Source organism: Arvicanthis niloticus, chromosome 2 (assembly GCF_011762505.2).
Source record: "Arvicanthis niloticus isolate mArvNil1 chromosome 2, mArvNil1.pat.X, whole genome shotgun sequence".
Taxonomy (NCBI): domain Eukaryota; kingdom Metazoa; phylum Chordata; class Mammalia; order Rodentia; family Muridae; genus Arvicanthis; species Arvicanthis niloticus.
Genome location: NC_047659.1, coordinates 133,842,401 through 133,862,993, shown reverse-complemented (window position 1 = coordinate 133,862,993; position 20,593 = coordinate 133,842,401). Strand labels below are relative to the sequence as shown.

Here is a 20,593-nt window from a genome sequence, read left to right as displayed (position 1 = left end):
ACTTTGCCACTCATTTAGACATCACTTTCAAACATGGTTTCAAACATGCCTCCTTCTACAAACTAACTTTATTTTCATTGTTTAGGATTAAAGGTTTGTACGGAGGGTGTAGTCTGGATTCCAGCCAGAGGGATAAAAGTTGCATGCTAAGGGCTGAGCCACATTACAACTAGAAACACCACAAATAGAAAGAGGGTTTTTCAGTAAATAATACAATCTCTGGGTTCACAGTGCAACCAAATACCCTGCCACAGTTATCTCCTTTTGATTTGTGGGTATGTACAGGGTTTCACTGTAGCTCTGGCTTTGAATTCACAGAGATCTGCTTTCCTCTGCCTCCTGAGTGCTGGGATTAAAACATGCACCACCATGCCCAGTTATTTCCTCTCTCTCTATTCATATTTGGACACACTGTAATGAAACTGTCTGTGACTTTTGTTCCATGGGCCCTGACACATACATGCAGTCAAACACAAATGAAAAATAAATAAGTTATTTTAAATTTATTTATTTCTGTGGAATTTTTTCACATCTAATGACCATAGGTGATGAAGAAAAATTTATCTTTACCTGCAATTGATACCCAGCTAAATTATAAGCCAAGATTGAGAGGAAAATGAAGCTGTGAGGGCCCAGAATCCCATGTAGTGGCAGAATGTTTCTTCTTGCCTCACATGTTTGGGGCTTTGGGTTTGATTCCTAGAATGGTAAAGAATAGTAGAAATAAAATTAATATATTTACATTTCCTTACTATAAAACACAGTTTAAGGCCAAACTGCATCAACAGGGGCAAAGAGTAGTGTTACATCATTCTGGAATAAAGACTCTGGAGGAATAAAGTCAGCGATGGGGGCTGGGCAGATAGTTCAGTTTGTAAGGGTTTCTGCAGAAGTCTATGGACCTAATTATGTATGCAAAAAGGAATCCATTTTAAGAGCTGGATATGGCACATGCTTGTAATGCCAGGTGTCTTAGGGTTTCACTGCTGTGAGCAGACACCATGACCAAGGCAACTCTTATAAAGACAACATTTAATTGGGGCTGGCTTATGGGTTCAGAGGTTCAGTCCAGTATCATCAAGGCAGGAACATGGCAGCATCCAGGCAGGCATGGTGCAGGAGGAGCTCTGAGAGTTTTACATCTTTATCTGAAGGCTGCTAGCAGAATACTGACTTCCAGGCAGCTAGGATGAGGGTCTTAAAACCCACAGTGACACACCTACTCCAACAAGGCCACACCTACTCCAACAGGGCCTCACCTTCTAATAGTGCCACTCCCTGGGCTGAGCATATACAAACCATCATACCAGGTCTTCGAAGGAGGAGACAGGAGATTCATTGGTGAGCTAGCCTGGCCTAAAAAAATGTGAGCCCAAGGTCCTAGTGACACACACACACACACACACACACACACACACAGGCACACGCACACGCATACACAACACAACACATACACACTCATGCGCACACACACTTGTATGCACACACATACTGAATATGAACTCCTAATGATGTGTTAACACAAACTGAACATAACACTTGCAGGACTGGAAACAGTTGTCAATTCAAATTACAATGTGAGATTTAATAATTTACACCGCCCCCAACCCCCCAGAAGCCAAGAGGTCAAGCAGATGAGAACTCAACACAATATGGAAAAAATGGATATCACAGATAATTTATGCACGAAAATAAATACCAGATAACATCTGGCCGTGGTGATATATATCTGTACCTCCAGCACTTGGGGAGGTGGAGGCAGGAGGATCAGGAGTCGATCAACTTGGATGCTGTGATATCTACTTGTTAGGAGCTAGAGTCATTTGAGAAGAGGGACCCTCACTTGCGAACGTGCTCCACTGGCCTGTGGGGAATTTTCTTGATTGATGATTGATGTGGGAGGAGCCAGCCCATTGTGGGCGGTGCCACCCTGGGTTGGTGGTCCTGGGTACTATAAGAAAGCAGGCTGAGCAAGCCATGAAGAACTAGCCAGAAAGCAGTGTTTCTCCGTGGCTTCTGTTTCAGTTCCTGCTTCCAGATTCCAGCCCTGTTTGAATTCCTGCCCTGACTTCCTTCAGTGATGGAGTACACTAGGGTAGTATAAGCTGAACCGAACTTTCCTCCCCAGCTTGATTTTGGTCATAGTGTTTCGTCACAGCAATGGAAACATTATTAAGACCATATGAGGCCCTGTCTCAAACAGACAAAAAGCAATGTTTCCTCACACTTCCGAGTAACACATCATGGAACCCATGTGTGAGTCAAAGGACCCTTTTTGTGGAGTCCGTTCTCTCTCTCTGTCTCTACATGGGATCCAGGAATTGAGTTCAGGTCATAGTTTTGCCGGCTTTTGTTGGATGTGCCGCACCCATGACCCTACAATGGGAGAGTTTGAGTGCACTTCTTCTGCATCGTTTAACACTATCTAACACTTAGATGCAAGGCCCTTAGAGGCCTCGAGAGCTGATGCCAGCCTTCTCACATTCCTCCTCTCAGGAGATTAAACTATCAGACATGCAATACAAGTTTTCCTCATTTCCTTTGCTGAAATTAGTCCTGAGTCAAAGGATGAGGAACATCAGGAATCTCTTCCTTCCGTTCTGCTGTCAGCTTGTCCTTCCAGCTGAATGGATTTTTTTGTGGTCAGCCTTCTTGTATATTTTCACCCGAGTATATCTTCTATGCCTAACTGATTTCTCAGTGACTCGCCCAAGTTTCCTGTGAGCCTTTTGGATGTCACATAGATGGATGTCCTGCGTGGTTTTGAGTGTGCATGTGAACTTAGATGTAAAAAGAAAAACTAACAAATTTTGAGATTCTTGTAGAAAAAAAAATCTTATGTACAGTCCTCTGAGAGAGCAGAAAACATTCTTAGATGCTTGGCCAGCTCTCTGGCTGTATCTGGACTTTTACAAAGGTTTGATGACTCTGCTTTTGAACACATGGTTTTCTTCTCAGAACACAATTCTAATGTGTATCCAGCTTGCTGGTGATGCTCCAGTCCATATTTTTCACTGTTGTATCTTTGTTTTGTGATTCAACACAAAATGTCTTTACCTATCCTCCTGCCTTTGTCTTCATTGGTTTTCTGATGGCTTAGCTCTTCTGATCTCAAACCATTTGCTCCATTTTGTTTTCGTTTTGATCCCTGTGGGCACCAGGAACACATGTGGAGCACAGATGTACATGCAGGCAAAGTACTCATACTCAAAAGTAATGTACCCTCCCCCCGTTTTGAGACAAAGTCTCACTGTATAACCCTTTGTAGACCAGGGTGGCCTTGAACTCACAGAGATCCACTCTCCTCTTCCTGACTTTCTCTCTCTTTTTTTTTTCTGAGCTGAAGACCAAACCCAGGACCTTGCAGTTGCTAGGCAAATCCTCTACCACTGAACTAAATCCCCAACCGCCTCTTCCTGACTCTCAAGCAGTGGTATTAAAGAGATGTAGTACCATGCCTGGTAATGTAAATAAGTCTTTTAAAAAAAATCCAAAGAACAAAAGTAAGAAAAGAAAATAAAGTTTTAAAAACAAAATGGGGTGGTAGTGATAGAGAGATGGCTTGGTGGGTAAGAGCACTTGCTGCTCTTGGAGAAGAGCACCCAAGTCAGGCAACTCCCAGCTGCCTCTATTTCCAGCTCCAGGGGATAGGATGCCTTCCTCTGGCTTGTGCAAACACACACACACACACACAGAGGTTTTCAGTGATTTGTAGTGTCTCCGAGGCTGGTGATTCACAAGTGACTTCCAGATGAGGACTTTGTAAGTTAGGTGGGTAGGTATCTAGAGGACAACTGTACTTCAGTGAAGATGCATCTGGGGTACCCAAGACATTTTAGAGTTTTATGGTCAACCTGAGGGTGCTACAGCTGGGTAAGTCATGGCCAGACCCCACCTGGTCATGTTCTCTTCAGGCTTAAGTCTATGCATGGATGAGCATCCATTTGGTAGGAGACACAAAGCTATGAGACTGAGGTTAAGGTTTCCTTTTCCAGGAAGGAAGGCTGACAATGGTCAAGTCAAGTTTCAATCAGCAAGCTCTTACGGCTACCTAAACGATTACTAATAAACAATGAAGGACTTCAGACACCAGCTAAGCTAACTGGCCTTTGGGGATTGGTAGACACGAATCAGGAAGTCTGACAAAGAAAAATTTGCTCCAGTGGAGAAACAGTTCAGGTAAGTGTGAGGTTCGGTGCTGTATTTGATTTCAAGATTAATGTAGAACATAGGTTTGATGCTCTTGGGGGTACGGATCAGCTGGGTTTCATAAAGGAGGACCCCGAATCAGTGCAATTTGGTCGGCTGTCCTGGAATGATGTCAGCATAACCTGGATGTATGAGGAGTTGCTCATGAGTGAAGAGAGACCTATGGGATAGAACCTGTTGGCATTATCCGGATAAGGCAACGGGGTGAAGATACAGGAAGAAGGACTCATGGGAGGATGCTCTTATTTTTTAATGATTGTATAATTTTTATTTCAGGAAAGACAAAATTAGGAACAGGAAAATAGTGAATCGAAGTGTTGAAGATTATCGACATGTTCCAGAAAAAAATCTAAACATTGGTCCAAATCTTCTTGAATCTTTATTTCAGATGGCCCATCCAAGAACCTCCATGAATGCACAGACTTTTAAGTTCAGGCTCAGGCTCAGGCTCAGGCTCAGGTTCAGGTTTTCTGTTTAAGTAGAAAAATCAGATCCATATTACAGGTTACAAAAAGTCTCCCTGGATTAGTGTAAGTCATTTCTCTCTTGGGACAATCCTAGAGGATGGCCCTAGAGGATGGCCCCTCTATCAGTGATTTCTCTCTTCCATTAATCTGTTTCATTTGCCCAAAAGATAGCCATTACCCACGTTCTTCTAGTCACTACAAAGATTCATTAGGAATGACAAAAAAAAAAACAAAACAACAAAAAAAAACTGGTGCCTTTGAGTCACTCCCTAGGCAACTGCACTTCTTATTTTATGGAAATTAGTTGTAGCCCTCTCTGGATAGGACGCATTGACCATCTTGTTCTAATAACTTGGAAACCATCAGTTGTGAGCAGGGACTTCAGCTGTACAAAGTAACATGCCTCTACAGAGACTTAGGAGGCTTGAAAAATGCAACGATTTGATTTGGGAGCATGTAAGCAGGGCAAGAGCCTTGCGATGGTCAGATCTAATTTAAAAATAAATATCAAAACCCTAAAATAACTTGTTATGCTTTGGTTACTATTCCCCCGCCTCCGCCAAGATGGGTTTCTCTGTGTAGTCCTCATGGCTGCCCTAGAGATCACTCTGTAGACCAGGCTGGTCTTGAACTCACAGAGATCCACCTGTCTCTGCCTTCCAAATGCTGGGATTAAAGGTGTGCGCCACCACCACCAGGCTTCAATCTAATGTAATTGGTTACATCTAATAGACTTGTTTTCCTCATCTATTAGGTAAAAATAATACCAGAAATCTACTGTACAGCTTCTTCAATCTTATTTTTTCAGATCTTTTAGTAATTTATTCTATTTCATACACATATGTATACAATGTGTTCTTAGTTTCATCTCACTTACTCTAGCTCTTTTTCACCTCCTCCCAAAGGTTGCTTGCTTAAGAGGACTTATGTCATTTCGTTTGTGACCCATGGATTTTGGTTAGAGCTGTGCATATGACCACAGCTGTGGACTTACTGGTAGATATACCACTGAAGACGGTATCTGTCTTTTACCAGTGTCCATCAGTAGCCAGCTGTTCCTCAGGGAGATGAATCCTGAAGCCCTCTCCCATTCATGCCTGACTGTTTCCAAGCTTAGGTCAGTGAAGGCATACATATGCAGCTGCAGCTGCAGCTGCCGTGAGTTCAGAATTGCAGTCTACACTCTGCCCAGAGGACAGGGTTTTGCAGCTCTATTCCTTAACAGCTCTAACCCCAGTTAGAGGACACTACCCTCATCTCTTAGTACCTTGGGCAGCCATGAGTCTTTCTGTTCACTGCTAAAGGAAGCTTCTCTGATCAATGTTGAGAGTAGTCGTCTTTGGGACTGAGGGAGGCAAAGCCTGGTTTCTCAAGAAACTGAACCCGTTGGAGCTGGTCCATGGACCCTGCACTGACCTTTGCAGCTGCCTAGGTGCGATGCCTGGCCAGGGGATGCCTTCTGGACTCTCTCCATGTTCTCCGTAGCAAGGTCTCTTTTCTTTCTGTCTGCTTCAGTCTACCAGGCTGTAGAGTGGTCAGTCTCAAATCCATAGCCAGGTTCTTCGTTGCCAACTCTCTTAAAGAACGCTTACTCTTGCTACTTTAATGTAAAATTTTATCATTATATGGTAATCTGGCATTGTGGCAAAAATCAGTTGTTTAGTGAGTATTTTTCTCCCTGAACCTTTGATTTTTTTTTCTAATTACAAAGTCAAGACAATATGTTGTTGTTTTATTTTGTTTGTTTTTCAAGATAGGGTTTCTCTGTGTAGCTCTGGCTGTCCTGGAACTCACTTTGTAGACCAGGCTAGCCTGGAACTCAGAGATCCATTTGCCTTGCCCTCCCAAATGCCTTTAAGGCATGCACCATCACCCCTTGAGCAAAGTCTACAATTTATTCTGAGATCCAGCCTAACTGTTAGAAATGTTTATAGAACAATCTATCCTTTTTACATCCTAAAACAGGGTAAGCTCTGACTAATTTTCTCTGCCCTTGGATCTCAGAACTTCCTCTTAGCATCCATCTTAAAGATCAAAGATGAGACTGTATTCCTTACCTCTGTTGTGCTTTTTTGTATATTTCATTGCAAGATACCTCACATTCTATTTTAAGCTTGAAGTTATTAAGATTACCATTGCAGCCACTGTAGAGAAAAGTCTGACAGGCTTTGGCAGTTTTGTTGTAGAAAAATCTAAAATGTATTTCGTAGCAGCTGCCAGAATCCACGTCCAAAATACAAGGATCTGCATGAGAAGTTAGAGGGAAACAATTAAGATGCAACAGGAAGTTTGTCTCTATCCAGAAGCTCTTAAAAATTCCTGCTTGGGATGGCAAGACGGCTTAGGGAGTTAAGGTACTGACAACTGGAGTTACGTCTCTGGACCCACAGAGTGGGAGAGAGAAGCAACTTCTTTTAGTAGTTTTCCAGCCTCCACGTGCATACCATGGTTCACGAGTGCTCATGCCTATGTATGTGTGCGTGTACGCACACACACACACACACACACACACACACACAATGTAAAAACTAAAAGAGAAAAATTCCTGTCTTCAGTGTGGAAACAGTTTTTGTTCAGGGACTCTGAAAGGTTTCTGCTTTTTCTGTTACAAGCAGAGTCACATGGTGAGGCTATCTTTGTCCAACACAAACAGTTTACCTCTCCATGTTGTGGCCCTGGGCAGTGATTTTTGGGAAGGACTGGATTGCGAGGAGCTTAGCTTGCACAAAGTGACAAGGTTTCTTACACTGTGCACCTTCCAGGCTGTCCCAGCCTTCTGCGTCTCCTTGCCCTCATTGCCTTGTCTTTCAGTTGCCTGCTGAACCCACACCCCCTACTTTTTACACACTTATCATACAAGTTACATTTCAAAATTCAGGTGACTGTTTTCTGTTGTTCTAAAGCTAGACGAAGAACCAGAGGCATGATGCTTTTGCACCCTCATACCCTGCTCTTCTGTTCCCCTCCTCTTGTCTTCCAGGAAGCAGCTGCCTCACTTTTAGTGGCTAAGTGAAGGGTACGAATGACTGAAATAGCCACACTGGTGATTATATTGATAGCCAACGCTAGCTGCTCACCTTCCTCAAGCTGCCGATCTCTAATTTATTCTCTGACAAGGACTATCTGTCTCTGCCTAGTTACACACATGATTTTATTTGACACTTAAAATACACTGTGACTTTCTGATTTTTGTTTTCCACATGGGCAAAGTGGGGTTGCAGGGAGGAGGCGGTAATTGGCTCAGAGTTTTGTCTAAAGGCACACATCTGCTGAGTGACAGGACCAGGGTTTGGAATTTGACTCCAAGTGTAGACTGTACTACTTAGGCTCCAGAGAGAGTCTCCCCATGGGCCATAGCTACACTGTAAACTCCTCTCTATACAGGTGCAATGTGCTCAGGTGTTTTTTGAGCTCAGAGCCTAGAAGTTAGATACACCGCAATGATCTCAGTCTGAAAATTTCTCTCTCCCTTTCCAATGCAAGTTCTTGGAAGGTCTGATCTACTTGCCCTATGTCACAAAGCCCCTATCTCAAAACTCATCCAGTCTTTGGCTTCCTACAGAAGAATTCTCTAAAGGACTTACTTGTGCCATATATTGTTTTTTTTATTCAATATTTTATTTATTTACATTTCAGTCATCCCCTTTCCCCATTCCCTCCATCTCCCATTAACTCTATATCATCCTTTCTTTTTTGCTTTTATACCATTTAAATTACATGCAAGTATCAAGGTTAGTTCTAGTTTGAGGAACTAGCAATTTTAATAGATGCAAATAGTCAAGGAACAAGCAAGACAATAAACACAAACAGTCAAAGAACAAGCAAGGTAATAAGCAAAGTTCCATGGTCACTCCTGTGATCATTGTTTCTAAGGGCTTATCAGGATGACCAAAATATCTGAGCCAACTTCCCTGTCCTAGCCCAAAGTTATTTTCTTGTCTGAAGCCTACTCCCTTGTTTGAGCCTAAGATTTAGATTCCTGCCTGAAATTACTTCTTTGTTCTAGCCTAATGTCAGATTCCTGCCTGAAGCCCATTTCCTTGTCCTTGGCCCATGTCAGATTCTTGCCAAGCAGCCCCAAAAGCTCTCCACCTCTCCCCCTTTTTTATTTCATAAACAAGACTGAGCCTGTCTTGGGTTGTTCTGCCAAGAATGGCTTCCTTACCCGCCATGGAATATGCATTATCAAAAGCAATGCACTTCTGTCTTAGGTTGGTAAGGCTCTGTGTAGAATCTTACCTGTCCTTGGCTTGACAGCATGTTAAATTAATAACTCTGTCTGAGGGGTCCATTTTCAGTTTCAAGTCATGTACTTTGGCTGCCAACATGTTGATATTGTTAGAGACAAGCTTTAACATGGTGGGCAGGAATAAAAGTATTCCCAGGACAAAAAGGGCTAGCAGGATCAAGCTATATATGCCATTCCTGAGGTTTGACCAAAATGGAAATACTGACCTCAAGCCAGGGATAATTTTATTAGCATTATCTGCAGCATCAAAACTCAGCAGAGCAGCATTCTTTAAATTCACAATCTCATTATGCAAAGTTAAAACATCCAGAGAGGTGTTAGAATTATGCCAAATACCCTACAAGTATCTTTAAACTTTTTTCTAATTATAATGACTATCATTGTAAATTTTAGAAATAACACAACTTCAATGGCATTTGTCATGAGACTTAAGATGGCTTCTAACTCTTAAACCGTGAACCTTCATCCGATAATTTGAATAGGATATAGAACATCAATCTGTTGTTTCAAACACCTATATAAATCCTCTTGTATACTCAACACACTAGTAACATTTTTTTTTTGCTCAATGCATATATTGTTTTATCCTCGTTGAACACCCACAAGTTCATCAAAGTAAGTGACACCCCGAGTTAAGGTTGGTGGGTACTGCCACAACAGAACTTCTGACCCACCCGGGGGGGGGGAATTGCTTACATTTCTTTCTCCCCCATTTGTAATTGACCTTGGAATTTCCCTTCTGCTTTAAGTTTACTCATACCGATGTATTCTTTACAGAGACTTCGAGAAAGCTTTTCAACACCGCTCAGTACCGGAGGACTGAGTAAGCAGAACAGGGAGAACCCCAGGAGAAATCCCATCTTAGCAGGCTTCATGGTGGAGCAAGCAGCAGATAGAAGAGGCTGTTGCCAACTGCCCTTATACTTCAGGTTTGGTTTGGTGGGAGGGCTGAGCCCATCCACCCCGAAGGGCCAGGATTGAGCATTACTATGTGTTAAGTTGAACACTGAGTGCATGAGTACCCAGCTGTGAAGCTAAAGGTCTCAGACTGATTAGACCTCTGATAGTAAGCTTTGTGTAATCTCAGTGAAATTATAGAGGCAACCCCTTCTCCACCTTTTCAAAGAGCAAACACCCAGAAAGAGTGACATCTGTGTGTTCTCATCTTGGCAGAGTCTCCTTGGTGGGGATGGTCCCATCCATGCAGCGTTGCGTTATCCCCATAACATTCTGAGGTGAGGATGGCCTCTCTCTCTTTTGCATGAGCAGTTTAACTGTACCTCTGTATAGTGAGTTAACCAGTGACTGACTTACAGAGTGTGAAGGGCCCAGTCTGAATTCCTGTTCCTGGTGCTTGCCCACTGGAGGACAGAACAAACTGTTCCTTAGCAGAGCCTCAGGTCTGAGTGTCCTGCACTCCCCTTAGGACATGACTCTGCTTCTCTATCTTGTAGACCATATTCTCTCACCACCCCTCCCACCCCGTAATGAGTTCAAAGGCTGACTGGTGGAGTGGAAAAATGCAGGACCAGGCAATCTGGCCATCAAGAAGGCCATTCTGGCTTTGGGAGAACTCAGTTGTTTTCGGAGAAGTCTGGAAGAGAAAGAGGAGGATCAGGAGAAACTTACACTTAGACAATGCACTTGGGAGCATGCCTCAACGGTCAAGCCTGAGGAGTCTTGAATCTCTTGAATCCATAGAAGAAAATATTTTCAACTATGTTGGGTGCCAATTTGTTCTTGAAGGTGTAATTCCTGCTTTTTGTTAATTCCACTTGAAGGCAGAACATGAAGCTGAGCTCTCCTGCTGCAAGGAAGGAGGAGCATGGTGCTGCCACCGTCAGCTTTTTGTCCCTTTGTGTTCTATCTAGCATGGTGTGTTCAAAGATGTGGAGTTTAGTCTCACAGGCTAGTCTTTTCAGACAGAACTGGTCGAGGGACCAGTAAAATGTATGAAAATTAATCACGAGGCAAGAGACTGTGTCAGTTCATTTGTGGTTTTTATTTTAGTCTCATGTTTGTTCTTGTCTTAATGATGAGCAAGCTGATTCAGAGAGAGAGAGAGAGAGAGAGAGAGAGAGAGAGAGAGAGAGAGTTGTATTAAAGGCGACAGACATCCCTGTGTGAGAGGAGCAGCAGTCTCATCAGCACCCGAGATCCTTCTCTTTGTCCCAGAACCCTTCCCTTTAGAAGATTCAGGGCTAATGCCCATGTCTAGGCAATCAGCCACAGCTCCCCTGAACTTGACAATGTCTAGGGACAAAGGAAAACAAGCAGAAAGAGAACAAACTTGCTACGTGTGACCAGACCCATCACTCCAGGCAGATGCTGGGATAAAGGTAGATTATGAGACCAGGAAGGTCCCAGAATACAGAGGCAGCTCTGAGTGTGCTCAGAGAGATGGGGGCAGAGAATGACAGCTGTGGTGGTGGAGGGATGAGATTTGAGGATACCCTTTTAATTAGGAGTTCTGTGGAAATCATTCTTAGTAAAGACAGAGACAAGGTGGGCAATATGGCAAAACCAACAAGATGAAAGGAAAAGGAAAGAAGACTCATCACGGTCATGGGCAACAGGCTCTGCTGATGGCCTCTGCCAGCGGCTCTGGTGCCAGGGCTGGAAGAGGAGACCCCTTAGGAGACCCCAAGTACTGGGGCTTGGTTTGAGGCACACACTATCCCACAGTAGGCTGAACAGCACTGAAGAGTTGTGAGGCATTCCTCCTGCTGCGTACAGAATGTGCTGCAGTCTTCGGGCTCTGATCTGCAGGGTGGAGGTTCAAAGATATACTCTGGAATGAAGAATAGGTAAGAGAGTTATTGAAAGAGCAGGCAGCAGCGACCTCGTCTTCCCTTGCTGCTCTCCACGGACAGGAACAGGTTTTGCCCCTGGCTCCCATCTTCCTCTGGGTTCTGTTCAGTGAACTAGGGCTGGATATCAGATCTGAGACTATTTGGTGGAACCTTGAACTCATTGTCTAGTCATAATCCTTCCAGATCAGATACTGAGTCCCCATAGACCCTGGTAGGGTCTGTTTCAAGGGTATGAATGCGTTTGTGTGTGTGTGTGGTAAGTGAAAAAAAAAAGATACTGGTCGCCTAATTTATATTAATTTAAATTTATCCTGGAGTCAGCTGAACATAGGTTATTTGTGTAGAACACACTCACAAATATATATATATATGTATGTATATATATATTTGTGTATATATACATTTACATATATACATATACACATACACATACATATATACCTAAACAGGCTGGAGAGATGGCTCAGTGGTTAGGAGCACTGACTGCTCTTCCAGAGGTCTTGAGTTCAATTCACAGTAACCACATGGTGGCTCACAACCATCTGTAATGGAATCTGATCTGATGCCATCTTCTGGTGTGTCTGAAGACAGTGACAGTGTATTCATATACATTAAACAGATAATATATTTTTTTTAAAAAAAGAATCCTGAGCAGAAGTATAGTGCAACAACGAACCCAACAAACTGCAAGACCTGGGTTGGAAGCTGGAATCCAATTCATAGTTCAGGGTGGATTTTTTTTTTTTTTTTCGTGGTGAGGAGGGTGGGAATTTCAGAATGGGATGCCAACATCTGGCTTCTCCTTTTCCAATCAGAAGCTCTGCAAACAGAACTGAGCCTCCACAGGAGCATGAGCTGTCAGTCATATCCTCTGACTGAGCCCACGTATAGAGAGGAATGCACACAAACAGCTCTCTTCCTATTGTGCATTGGCCCTTGTCAGGTTAAGGGGCATTAGTGGCCAACGAGACAGACTCTAGTGGACACTAGTTACTGGTAATTGTGGAGTGCCTCTAGGTTTTACCAAGCATAAAGTAAAACACTCAGTCCCCCTTCTTCTCCACTATCCTCCAAGGCCAACCTTATATGCACATGGAATCTTGATTTCTACCAATTTCATTTTTCTGTCTGTCTAAATGCTTGAAGAGTGGGACCAGGCTTCCCTCCATGTTGGAACTGAGGACAGCAAACTTAGTCAGGAGGATGAAGCCAACGACCTTGACTGTAACTAATATTAAGTGGGATGTGTCTCACGGTCTAGTAAGAGAGCTCGTGGACTGAATACACCAGCTTCTTTCTCTTTTTTTCTTGTCTCAGTGTCATTATTTACATTATAACATCTCATTTGGGGAAAAAACAAAAAAACAAAGACCCTTGTTCTCAGAGAGTTCAGAGCACTGTACTAAACGAACAGAACAGAGATTCTAACCTAGAGTTTTCTGACTATAATGTTCGGATCCTTCAATGCGGTACTATTCTATTGACTGTGAAATTCTCTAGAGGTGTCCCCTGAGATAGTCTCTTCTCCACAGGAGCTAACCCCGTCCCTCCCCTCGAGCCCAGACCCAGCACCTACTCAGAAAGTATTGCTTGGGACTTCCAGGCACCGGCTGAGGTGCTAGGCTGAGCACCAGCAGGAGCTGGAAAAGTGACACAGGTGTCATGGTGCTGGCAAGATGGGTGGTAAGTCCTGGCCGAGGGTGGTTAGGTTTGCCCAAACTCTGCCCGGAGGAGAAGACAGGGAAAGAGATGGCTTTCTCTGCTTTGAGGAAAGCCTGGCCGAATCCCTGACCACCACCTCCTAGCCCCGCCCACTACAGGGGCAGGGCCTTTTTCCGGATTTGCTATCCCTTCATCCTCTCATCTGGAACTTAAAGACCCCCCCCCCTCTCCCTCTCGCCTCTTTCCCTTTCTTCATTTTTCCTCTTCCAGCCTCTCTCTTCCTCCCCCTCTCCCTCTCTCCTCCTTTTCTTTCTCTCTCCTCACTCCCTCTCTTCTCTCTCTCTTCTCCTCTCTCCTCTTCTCTCCCCTCTTCTCTCTCCCTCTCTTCATTTTCTCTCTTCTCTTCTTTCTCTCCCCTCTTCTCTCTCCATTTCTTTATCTTTTCTCCCTCTCTCTTCTTTCTCTCCCTGTCCTCTCTCTTCTTCTCTTCTTTCTCTCTCTCTTTTCTCTTCTCTCTGTCTCTGTCTCCCCCCTTCTTTCTCTCCCCTCTTTCTCCTCTCTCCTCTCTGTCTCCCCTCCCCACCCCTGACTGTGTGTGCACGCGTGTCTTGCTAGGACATTGTGTATGCGAGGCCTGTTCTACATCCCCAGTCAAAAACTTTTCCCTATGGAGGTTTTCTGTATCTTTGTTATATTTACCCCCCAGTGACACTAGATCTTAAAGTGACTCTCTGGATAGCAGAGATGATAACAGGAGAAATGGTCTTTTTGTTTTAATCTATAACAAATGAATACACCACGTCCTCCTATTGCTTATAATTTTTCTAGTAGTTTAATCTTGTGGCTTGACTCTTCAATCTAAATTCTCTTAATGCCCGTGGTGCTGACCAGGCCCCCAGTCCACTGCCAGATAGAAATGATGATGGTGTGTGTTCAGTGACGGTGGTGTGTGTTCTTGCCTGCTGTCTGATTTGGGCTAGAAGCTTAAGTTTCCCTGTTAGGCTTAGAGAAATAGCTTTCATTCCTTATACAAAATCACATTTCCATCAGTTTATGTCAAATGATCTATCACCGTTGCTTTTTTCCCATATGAACTTAGAGTATGAACTTCTTCAGCCCTTTGGTGTAGGAAAAGTCCTTCCAGGGTTGCTCATGTAAAACCATTCTTCAGTTTCCACAAGCATGGAGTCAGTCACTGCGTAGGATCAGATCGATCACATTTGCTGCAGTCTGAGACAGGCTCTCACTGTGTAGCTGCCCTGGAGCTCACTATGTAGACCAGGCTAGCCTTGAACTCATAGAGCTCCGCCTGTCTCTATTTCCCAAGTGCTGGGACTAAAGGGATGCACCACCACTACAGCCTTACACTGTTCTTTTCTGGGCCTGTAGTAAACCGCAGTGACATGGTAGACTATGCTGACTAGCACCCTTCCTTATCCCGGGAAGTCTTGTGTACCACAATTAGTTACTCGAATTAAAAAACCTTCCCCTCACCTCTTTTTGGAGACAGGGTCTTGCTATGTAGCCCAGGCTAGCCCAGAGCATGTGGTGCTCTTGCCTCTTGAGTGCTGAGATGACAGGTGAGCCTCTGGCTTCCTGCTTTTTTTTTTTTTTTTTTTTTTTTTTTTCTTGAGCAAGTGTGTTTATTTTAATTTTGCCGTTTTGATTTAACTGCATAGCCTGGAAACGAGTTTAGAGAAGTTGCAGGAAGTCTCACTTTTCAACTGTGTTCCCTACTGTATGCTGGTACCTAGCTACCCAGAAAGGCCCTGTTTTACAGGAACTTGTGTATCTACCAAGATCCAAAGTGGCAAGGCCTGGGTAACTGCTGCCTGTCTAGGCAGCTATTTTAAGCTGTTACTAACGTTACAAGGAAACTTATTTTCATGCCCCCGTTGGTTGCATATTCTGTTGTGTTCTGTGCCTTGTTGTTCTTGGAAACCAATCACAATAGAGGGCAGTTAGAACTGCTCTGTATAGTTAGCCGCAATAAACTTGGACCTGAACCAACTGCACTTCCTGCATCTATGTATGAGCCCCTGTGGTATTTACTTTTATAAGCTTGCCTGGGATGGACCTCAGCATAAGAGAGACACCTGCATCTGTTTAGAGTAAGACTTCCATTTTGAGTAGGGGAAGAGTAAAGTTTTAAGTTCCTAAGACCTCCCTGGGTAACTGACATCTTACCTGGCAGAAAAAGTCGTATCTATGGGTAACTGACATCTTGGTTAGCAAGATAAAATATGAATGACAGGCAAAGCACGTCCCCCGCCACAGTTGAATACCCCAACCAATAAGAACAGGATAAATGTACAAGAAAGACATGTTCCCAAGGAAATCTCCTACCCCTAAATCCTGATTGGTGGAATAACTTGGCACAGATGTGGATTTCAGACTTAAAAGTTCTGTAGGATACTGACCCAATGTCAAAATCAGCTCCGAGGCTGTTCTGTGGCTCTGACTAATCAGTCCTTGGACAAATGCTTAACAAACTCTCCCTGTCTGACTGAGACCCGTGTGGCTTGTGGGGCTACTCCTGGACCCCAACACAAAGTCTCTTGCAATTCTGTATGAATTTGAAGACAAGCTTTTCCAGTTTTCCAAAAAAGAAAAAAAAAAAAAAGGGGGAATTACATGGTGTTGCCCCCTTAATATTTTTAACCTCCCAGTTCAGCATGCCGGATGTGTTTACATGGATTAAATGTTTTCTTCTTTAAAAAACAGTTTCAAAGCTCTCCCTCTTAGAGGGCCATCTGCCAGCCAGCAGCTTCTGTGCACATAAGTTTAGAGCCACACACCTACTTGGCAAATTCATCTTCTTATAATACGCAACCATCTTTTTGTCTCACAATTGGCTTGAAGCTTATTTCATTTGATATGAGTACAGCTACTTTAATTTCTTTCTTTCTTTCTTTCTTTCTTCTTCTTCTTCTTCTTCTTCTTCTTCTTCTTCTTCTTTTTTTTTTTGCTATTTTTACGAAACACATTTTCTATTCTTTTCAGTTTCAGTCTTTGGAGCTGAAGTAGTTTTATTGATACAAAAGATTTATTTTCTTTTATTTGTGTATGAGTGTTTGGCTGTACTGTGTGTGTGCGCTGTGCTCATGCAATACCTGTGGAGGTCAGAAGAGGTCATAGAATGCTCTGGAACCAGAGTTGTAGATGGTTGTGAGCTGCTGTATGGGTGCTAGCAATAAACCCTGTGTTCTCTGCAAGAGCAACCAGTGCTCTTAACCATTGAGCCATCTTCCCAGCCCCAGAACTGGTTTCTTTTACATAAGAGATAGTTGTCTTTCTCTTTTGAGACAACATGGCATGGTGTAGCCCTGGCTGACCTTAAACTCATAACTTTCTATTCTGTGTCTCCCAAGTGCTAAATTGCTGACAGCTTGTAATTTAATCTTCCTGTGTGAAGTGGCGACTGTAGGAGCTTCTGCTAATTTCTTTTTATTGTTTGATAACTCAAATACTAACTTTTTTGTACTTGTTTGATATTTTTCTAGTGTGTCACTGTGATCCCCTCATTCCCCAACCCCATTTTTGCATATTTTAAAGTTATTTTCTCAGTAGTTACCATTTGGGTTATAGTGAACACTTCAGATAATCTAGCTCCAAAGGTTACTGAGTGACTTTAGACCTCACAGAAAGGGAAAAAGCTCAAGACACTGAACTCACCTCCTTATTCAAAACAACAACGACAACAACAACTCCCCCCCACCCCCCAATCAGGCTGCAGATCTGGCTCCGTCTGTAAAGCAATTGTCACACAAGTATGAGGACCTGAGTTCATGTCCCTAGCACAGATGTGACAGAGAATCTGTGTGGTAGCACATGTCTGCAGTGCCAGTCCTGGAGGAGCAGAGGTAGACATCTCCCTGGTGGTCATTCAGCCTTGTCAAAGCAGAGCACTCCAGGCTCAGTTGAGAGGCCCTAGATCAGAAAATAAGAGAGAATAATTGGGGAAGATCTCTGACCCCCATATGTACACAGCCACACAGGCATGTGTGCGTGCGCACGCGCGCGCGCGCACGCACGCACATACACACCCACCCACACCCACACACCCACACACCACACACACACCACACCACACACCACACAATACACAGCCCCCGAAATATTTCCTGCATTTTCCAACCTTGGAGCCTGCAGAGATGGTCATGGCCCATGCCTGGATTGTTGTCTGGATTCTGACTTCTACCTCTGGCTCCTCCACCCATCGCCCAATTCACCCAGAGCCTGGGGCTTCACTTAGATGAACAGACAAGTCCTTTGACTCACGATCCTCCCAGGAATGGAAATTAACACTCAACATAAACTAAATGGTAAATGGGCCATTCTGAACCACCAGGGTTGCTAAAATGTGGCTGGGAAACAAGATCGAGGAGACAGACAGACAGACAGTACACCGTGCACCTGCTGTGCACAGACACTGTGGAAGGTCTGACCTCTTTCTACCTTTACAGTTAAAGTGATGAGAAAATAGACATAAAACAAGTCTACAGAACTACTAGAACCTTCCCTGTCGCAAAGATGGAGGATTTTAGAGTCAGGTTCAACCTTACATCTTCCTGGGGACAGAGCCTATGAACATGACTTTGGGACCCAAATGTGTATTGACAGCATTTTGATGTTTCCATGTGATAACTCTCATTTACACGTCAGTATCCCGAGGATTTGGGAACATAGACATAATCTGTCGAGTTAAATGTATCATTTAAAAAATTAAACGATTCTTTTATATCATGTTCTTTCCATATAGGTGTTATATATGAAATATCGGCTTATCTATTTTAGATATTCTTCATATTGCTATGTCCAGATACCTGCCAAGGAGCAATTTGAGGGAGGAAGGGTTTAATTCTGACTTTCAGTTAAAGGAGATCATTCCACCACAGGGAGGAACACATGGCAGCGTGTGGGTAAGACATGGTGACATGAACAGAAGGCCAGGTGTCACATCTATCTGCACACAGGAAGTAGAGTGTGGAAAGAAAGTGGGGTTGGGCAATGAAGCCTCAAGGCCTGGCATGTTTGACCCACTTCCTCCGAGAGGAACTGCCTTCTAAGTTTGTGCAACCTCTTCAAACAGCACCACCAGCCTGGGGCTGAGTGTGGAAACACCTGAGCCTTCGGGGGACATCTACATGCAAACCACAATGCTTTGTAACTTTGATCAAGGAATTACAGGTTAAAATGTTCATAATGACTCAGGACATTAATTGTCTCAGAGGGATATGTAATTATGAAAAATCATGTGGCTTCTTTTTGAAGAATGATGACATTGTAAATGTTTAAATGGGTAAGAAAGGACAGCAGAAGACAGGTATAAAACAGAGGTGATTTAAAAAGTGAGAAAAAGATTCTTAAATATATAGGGAAATTTAAGGATAAAGCTAATTAGTGATAACTATACATAATGAGGTTTTATTTTATTTGGTTTATTTATTTATTTGTTTGTTTATTTGTTTATTTATTTATTTGTGTATGTGTGTGTCTGTCAGTGTTGGGGTCAAGTCCCTCAGAGATGGAGCTGCAGGAAGTTGTGAATTACTCACTGCAGATGCTGGGAACCAAGTTCAGGTGTCCTCTCTTTGGAAGAGCAGTGTGTGTTCTGACCACCGAGCCATCTCTCCAGTCCACACAATCTAACATCTATCTATCTATCTATCTATCTATCTATCTATCTATCTATCTATCATCTATCTATCTACCTATCCATCCTGTTTTATATATTATTTTGTAATTAAAATACATAAATAACAGTATCTTTCAGAAAGGAAAAGTTCTGTTAGCTAGAAGAGAAGGCTGATGCTGTGGCGGGAGGTGTCGTTTCTGCAGAAGCTCAATTCTTTGTGGCACAGTACAAGGTGAGCAGCCATTGCAATGCTCCGGCCTGGCCATTAGGGGCAGCAAAGAGCTGATGCAAACTTTTTCTGCCGCCCCCACACCTCCCTCTCTTACTCTGTCGGGAAGTCTAGGCTGGCTGTTTCAGGCAGTCAAGCTGTTCCAGACTCTGCTGCCCACTCTGTTCCTTTGTGCTGGTGCTGCCAACACTATCCCAGGGAAGGCACCCAGAAAGAAAGAAGATCCTTAGTAGGTGATGAGGAGAGCCTGGAAAGATGGCTACCTCTCTGAATACTTGATTCTGCCCATAGCATTGTGCCGGTTCTGGTCATCCCAACTTATAGCCATCCTGCCCCGGTACTCAGTGCTAAAACTTGGTGAAGGGCACAAAGGAAATTCTGCAGTGTGAGACCTGGTCTTGTGGTCTTAGAGGAGCGTTGAGCTTGAGAAGGAGTCTCTTCAGGCAGCCTCTTCGTTCACTTGCTCCTGTTCCCTGTCAGGAAGCCAGGCCTGTAAGAAAGGACCCAGCACTGATCTGCGACATCACCGCTATTCATCTTTCTGAAAGCGTCAAGCACATAACCTGCTGCTCACCTTTCTGTGGGAATCTTTACAGAAAGCTTCTGCAAACAGGAGCGTGGGCTGTGTCTCCTGCTCCCGTGATAGCCACGCAGGAACAGAGCCTGCATCAGAATCACGAGGGCCTTCTTTGTAAAAGAATATCAGCAGACATACACCCACACTGCGGTCTGAAACCTTTGCTCCTGTCAAATGGAGCAGAACCCTGGTGGGGACCAGGCTCTTTGACTCCCGCTGCACACGTGGCCTGCCCCCTCCAGATTCTCCCTGCTCTCTCACTCTGACCCAGGGAGCCCTGACAGGCACGAGGCACTGCTTTGCTTGCATAGTCAGCGCTCCCAGGGGGAACTGCCCATCTTCTTACAGTCTGAGAACATTCCTCACCTGGAGCCCAGGGTAAGCCAAGGCCTGGTTTCCCATTCTTGTCCACAATTCCCAATCTTCTTTTGGGATTGAGGTTGAAGTCAGCTTATGATGAGGGTAGTGAAAGCTGGGTGTGGGGACCCACCCTTTTAACCCCGGCACTGAGTAAGCACAGACAGGCTGATCTCCATGACTCTGAGGCTGGCCTTGTCTACACAGTGAGTTACAGGTCAGCAAGGGCTATATAGTGATACTCTGTCTCAAATAAAAAATATTCATAATGAATACTAAATTCAAGGAAGTCAGGTGATAAGCCTGAGGTATGTGTATGTGCATGTGTGCACACCTATGTGTGAGTATATGTGTGTATACATGTTTGTGCATGTGTATGTGCATGCATGTGT

The 20,593-nt window shown here is 43.8% G+C and overlaps 1 protein-coding gene across 1 annotated transcript; it reads right to left on the bottom strand.

Moving 5' to 3' along the window:
* Nucleotides 1–6,104: 6,104 nt before the first annotated feature.
* Spint4 (serine peptidase inhibitor, Kunitz type 4) lies at nucleotides 6,105–9,800 on the bottom strand. Its single transcript, XM_034494719.1, has 3 exons — nucleotides 9,686–9,800; nucleotides 6,734–6,920; nucleotides 6,105–6,276 (listed from the first exon to the last, which is right to left on the bottom strand). The coding sequence occupies exons 1-3, from the start codon at nucleotides 9,798–9,800 to the stop codon at nucleotides 6,105–6,107; spliced, it is 474 nt and encodes a 157-aa protein (XP_034350610.1).
* Between the last annotated feature and the right edge of the window lie 10,793 nt (nucleotides 9,801–20,593).

What these genes read in the sequence shown, in the direction of transcription:
- Spint4 (XM_034494719.1), bottom strand. Translation starts at nt 9,800, where the DNA reads ATGAAGCCTGCTAAGATGGGATTTCTCCTGGGGTTCTCCCTGTTCTGC. An exon ending in TCTCTGTAAAGAATACATCG is followed by an intron (nt 6,921 to 9,685) that starts GTATGAGTAAAC and finishes CTTCTCATGCAG; the next exon opens with ATCCTTGTATTTTGGACGTG. An exon ending in TACAAAAAAGCACAACAGAG is followed by an intron (nt 6,277 to 6,733) that starts GTAAGGAATACA and finishes TTTACATTAAAG; the next exon opens with TAGCAAGAGTAAGCGTTCTT.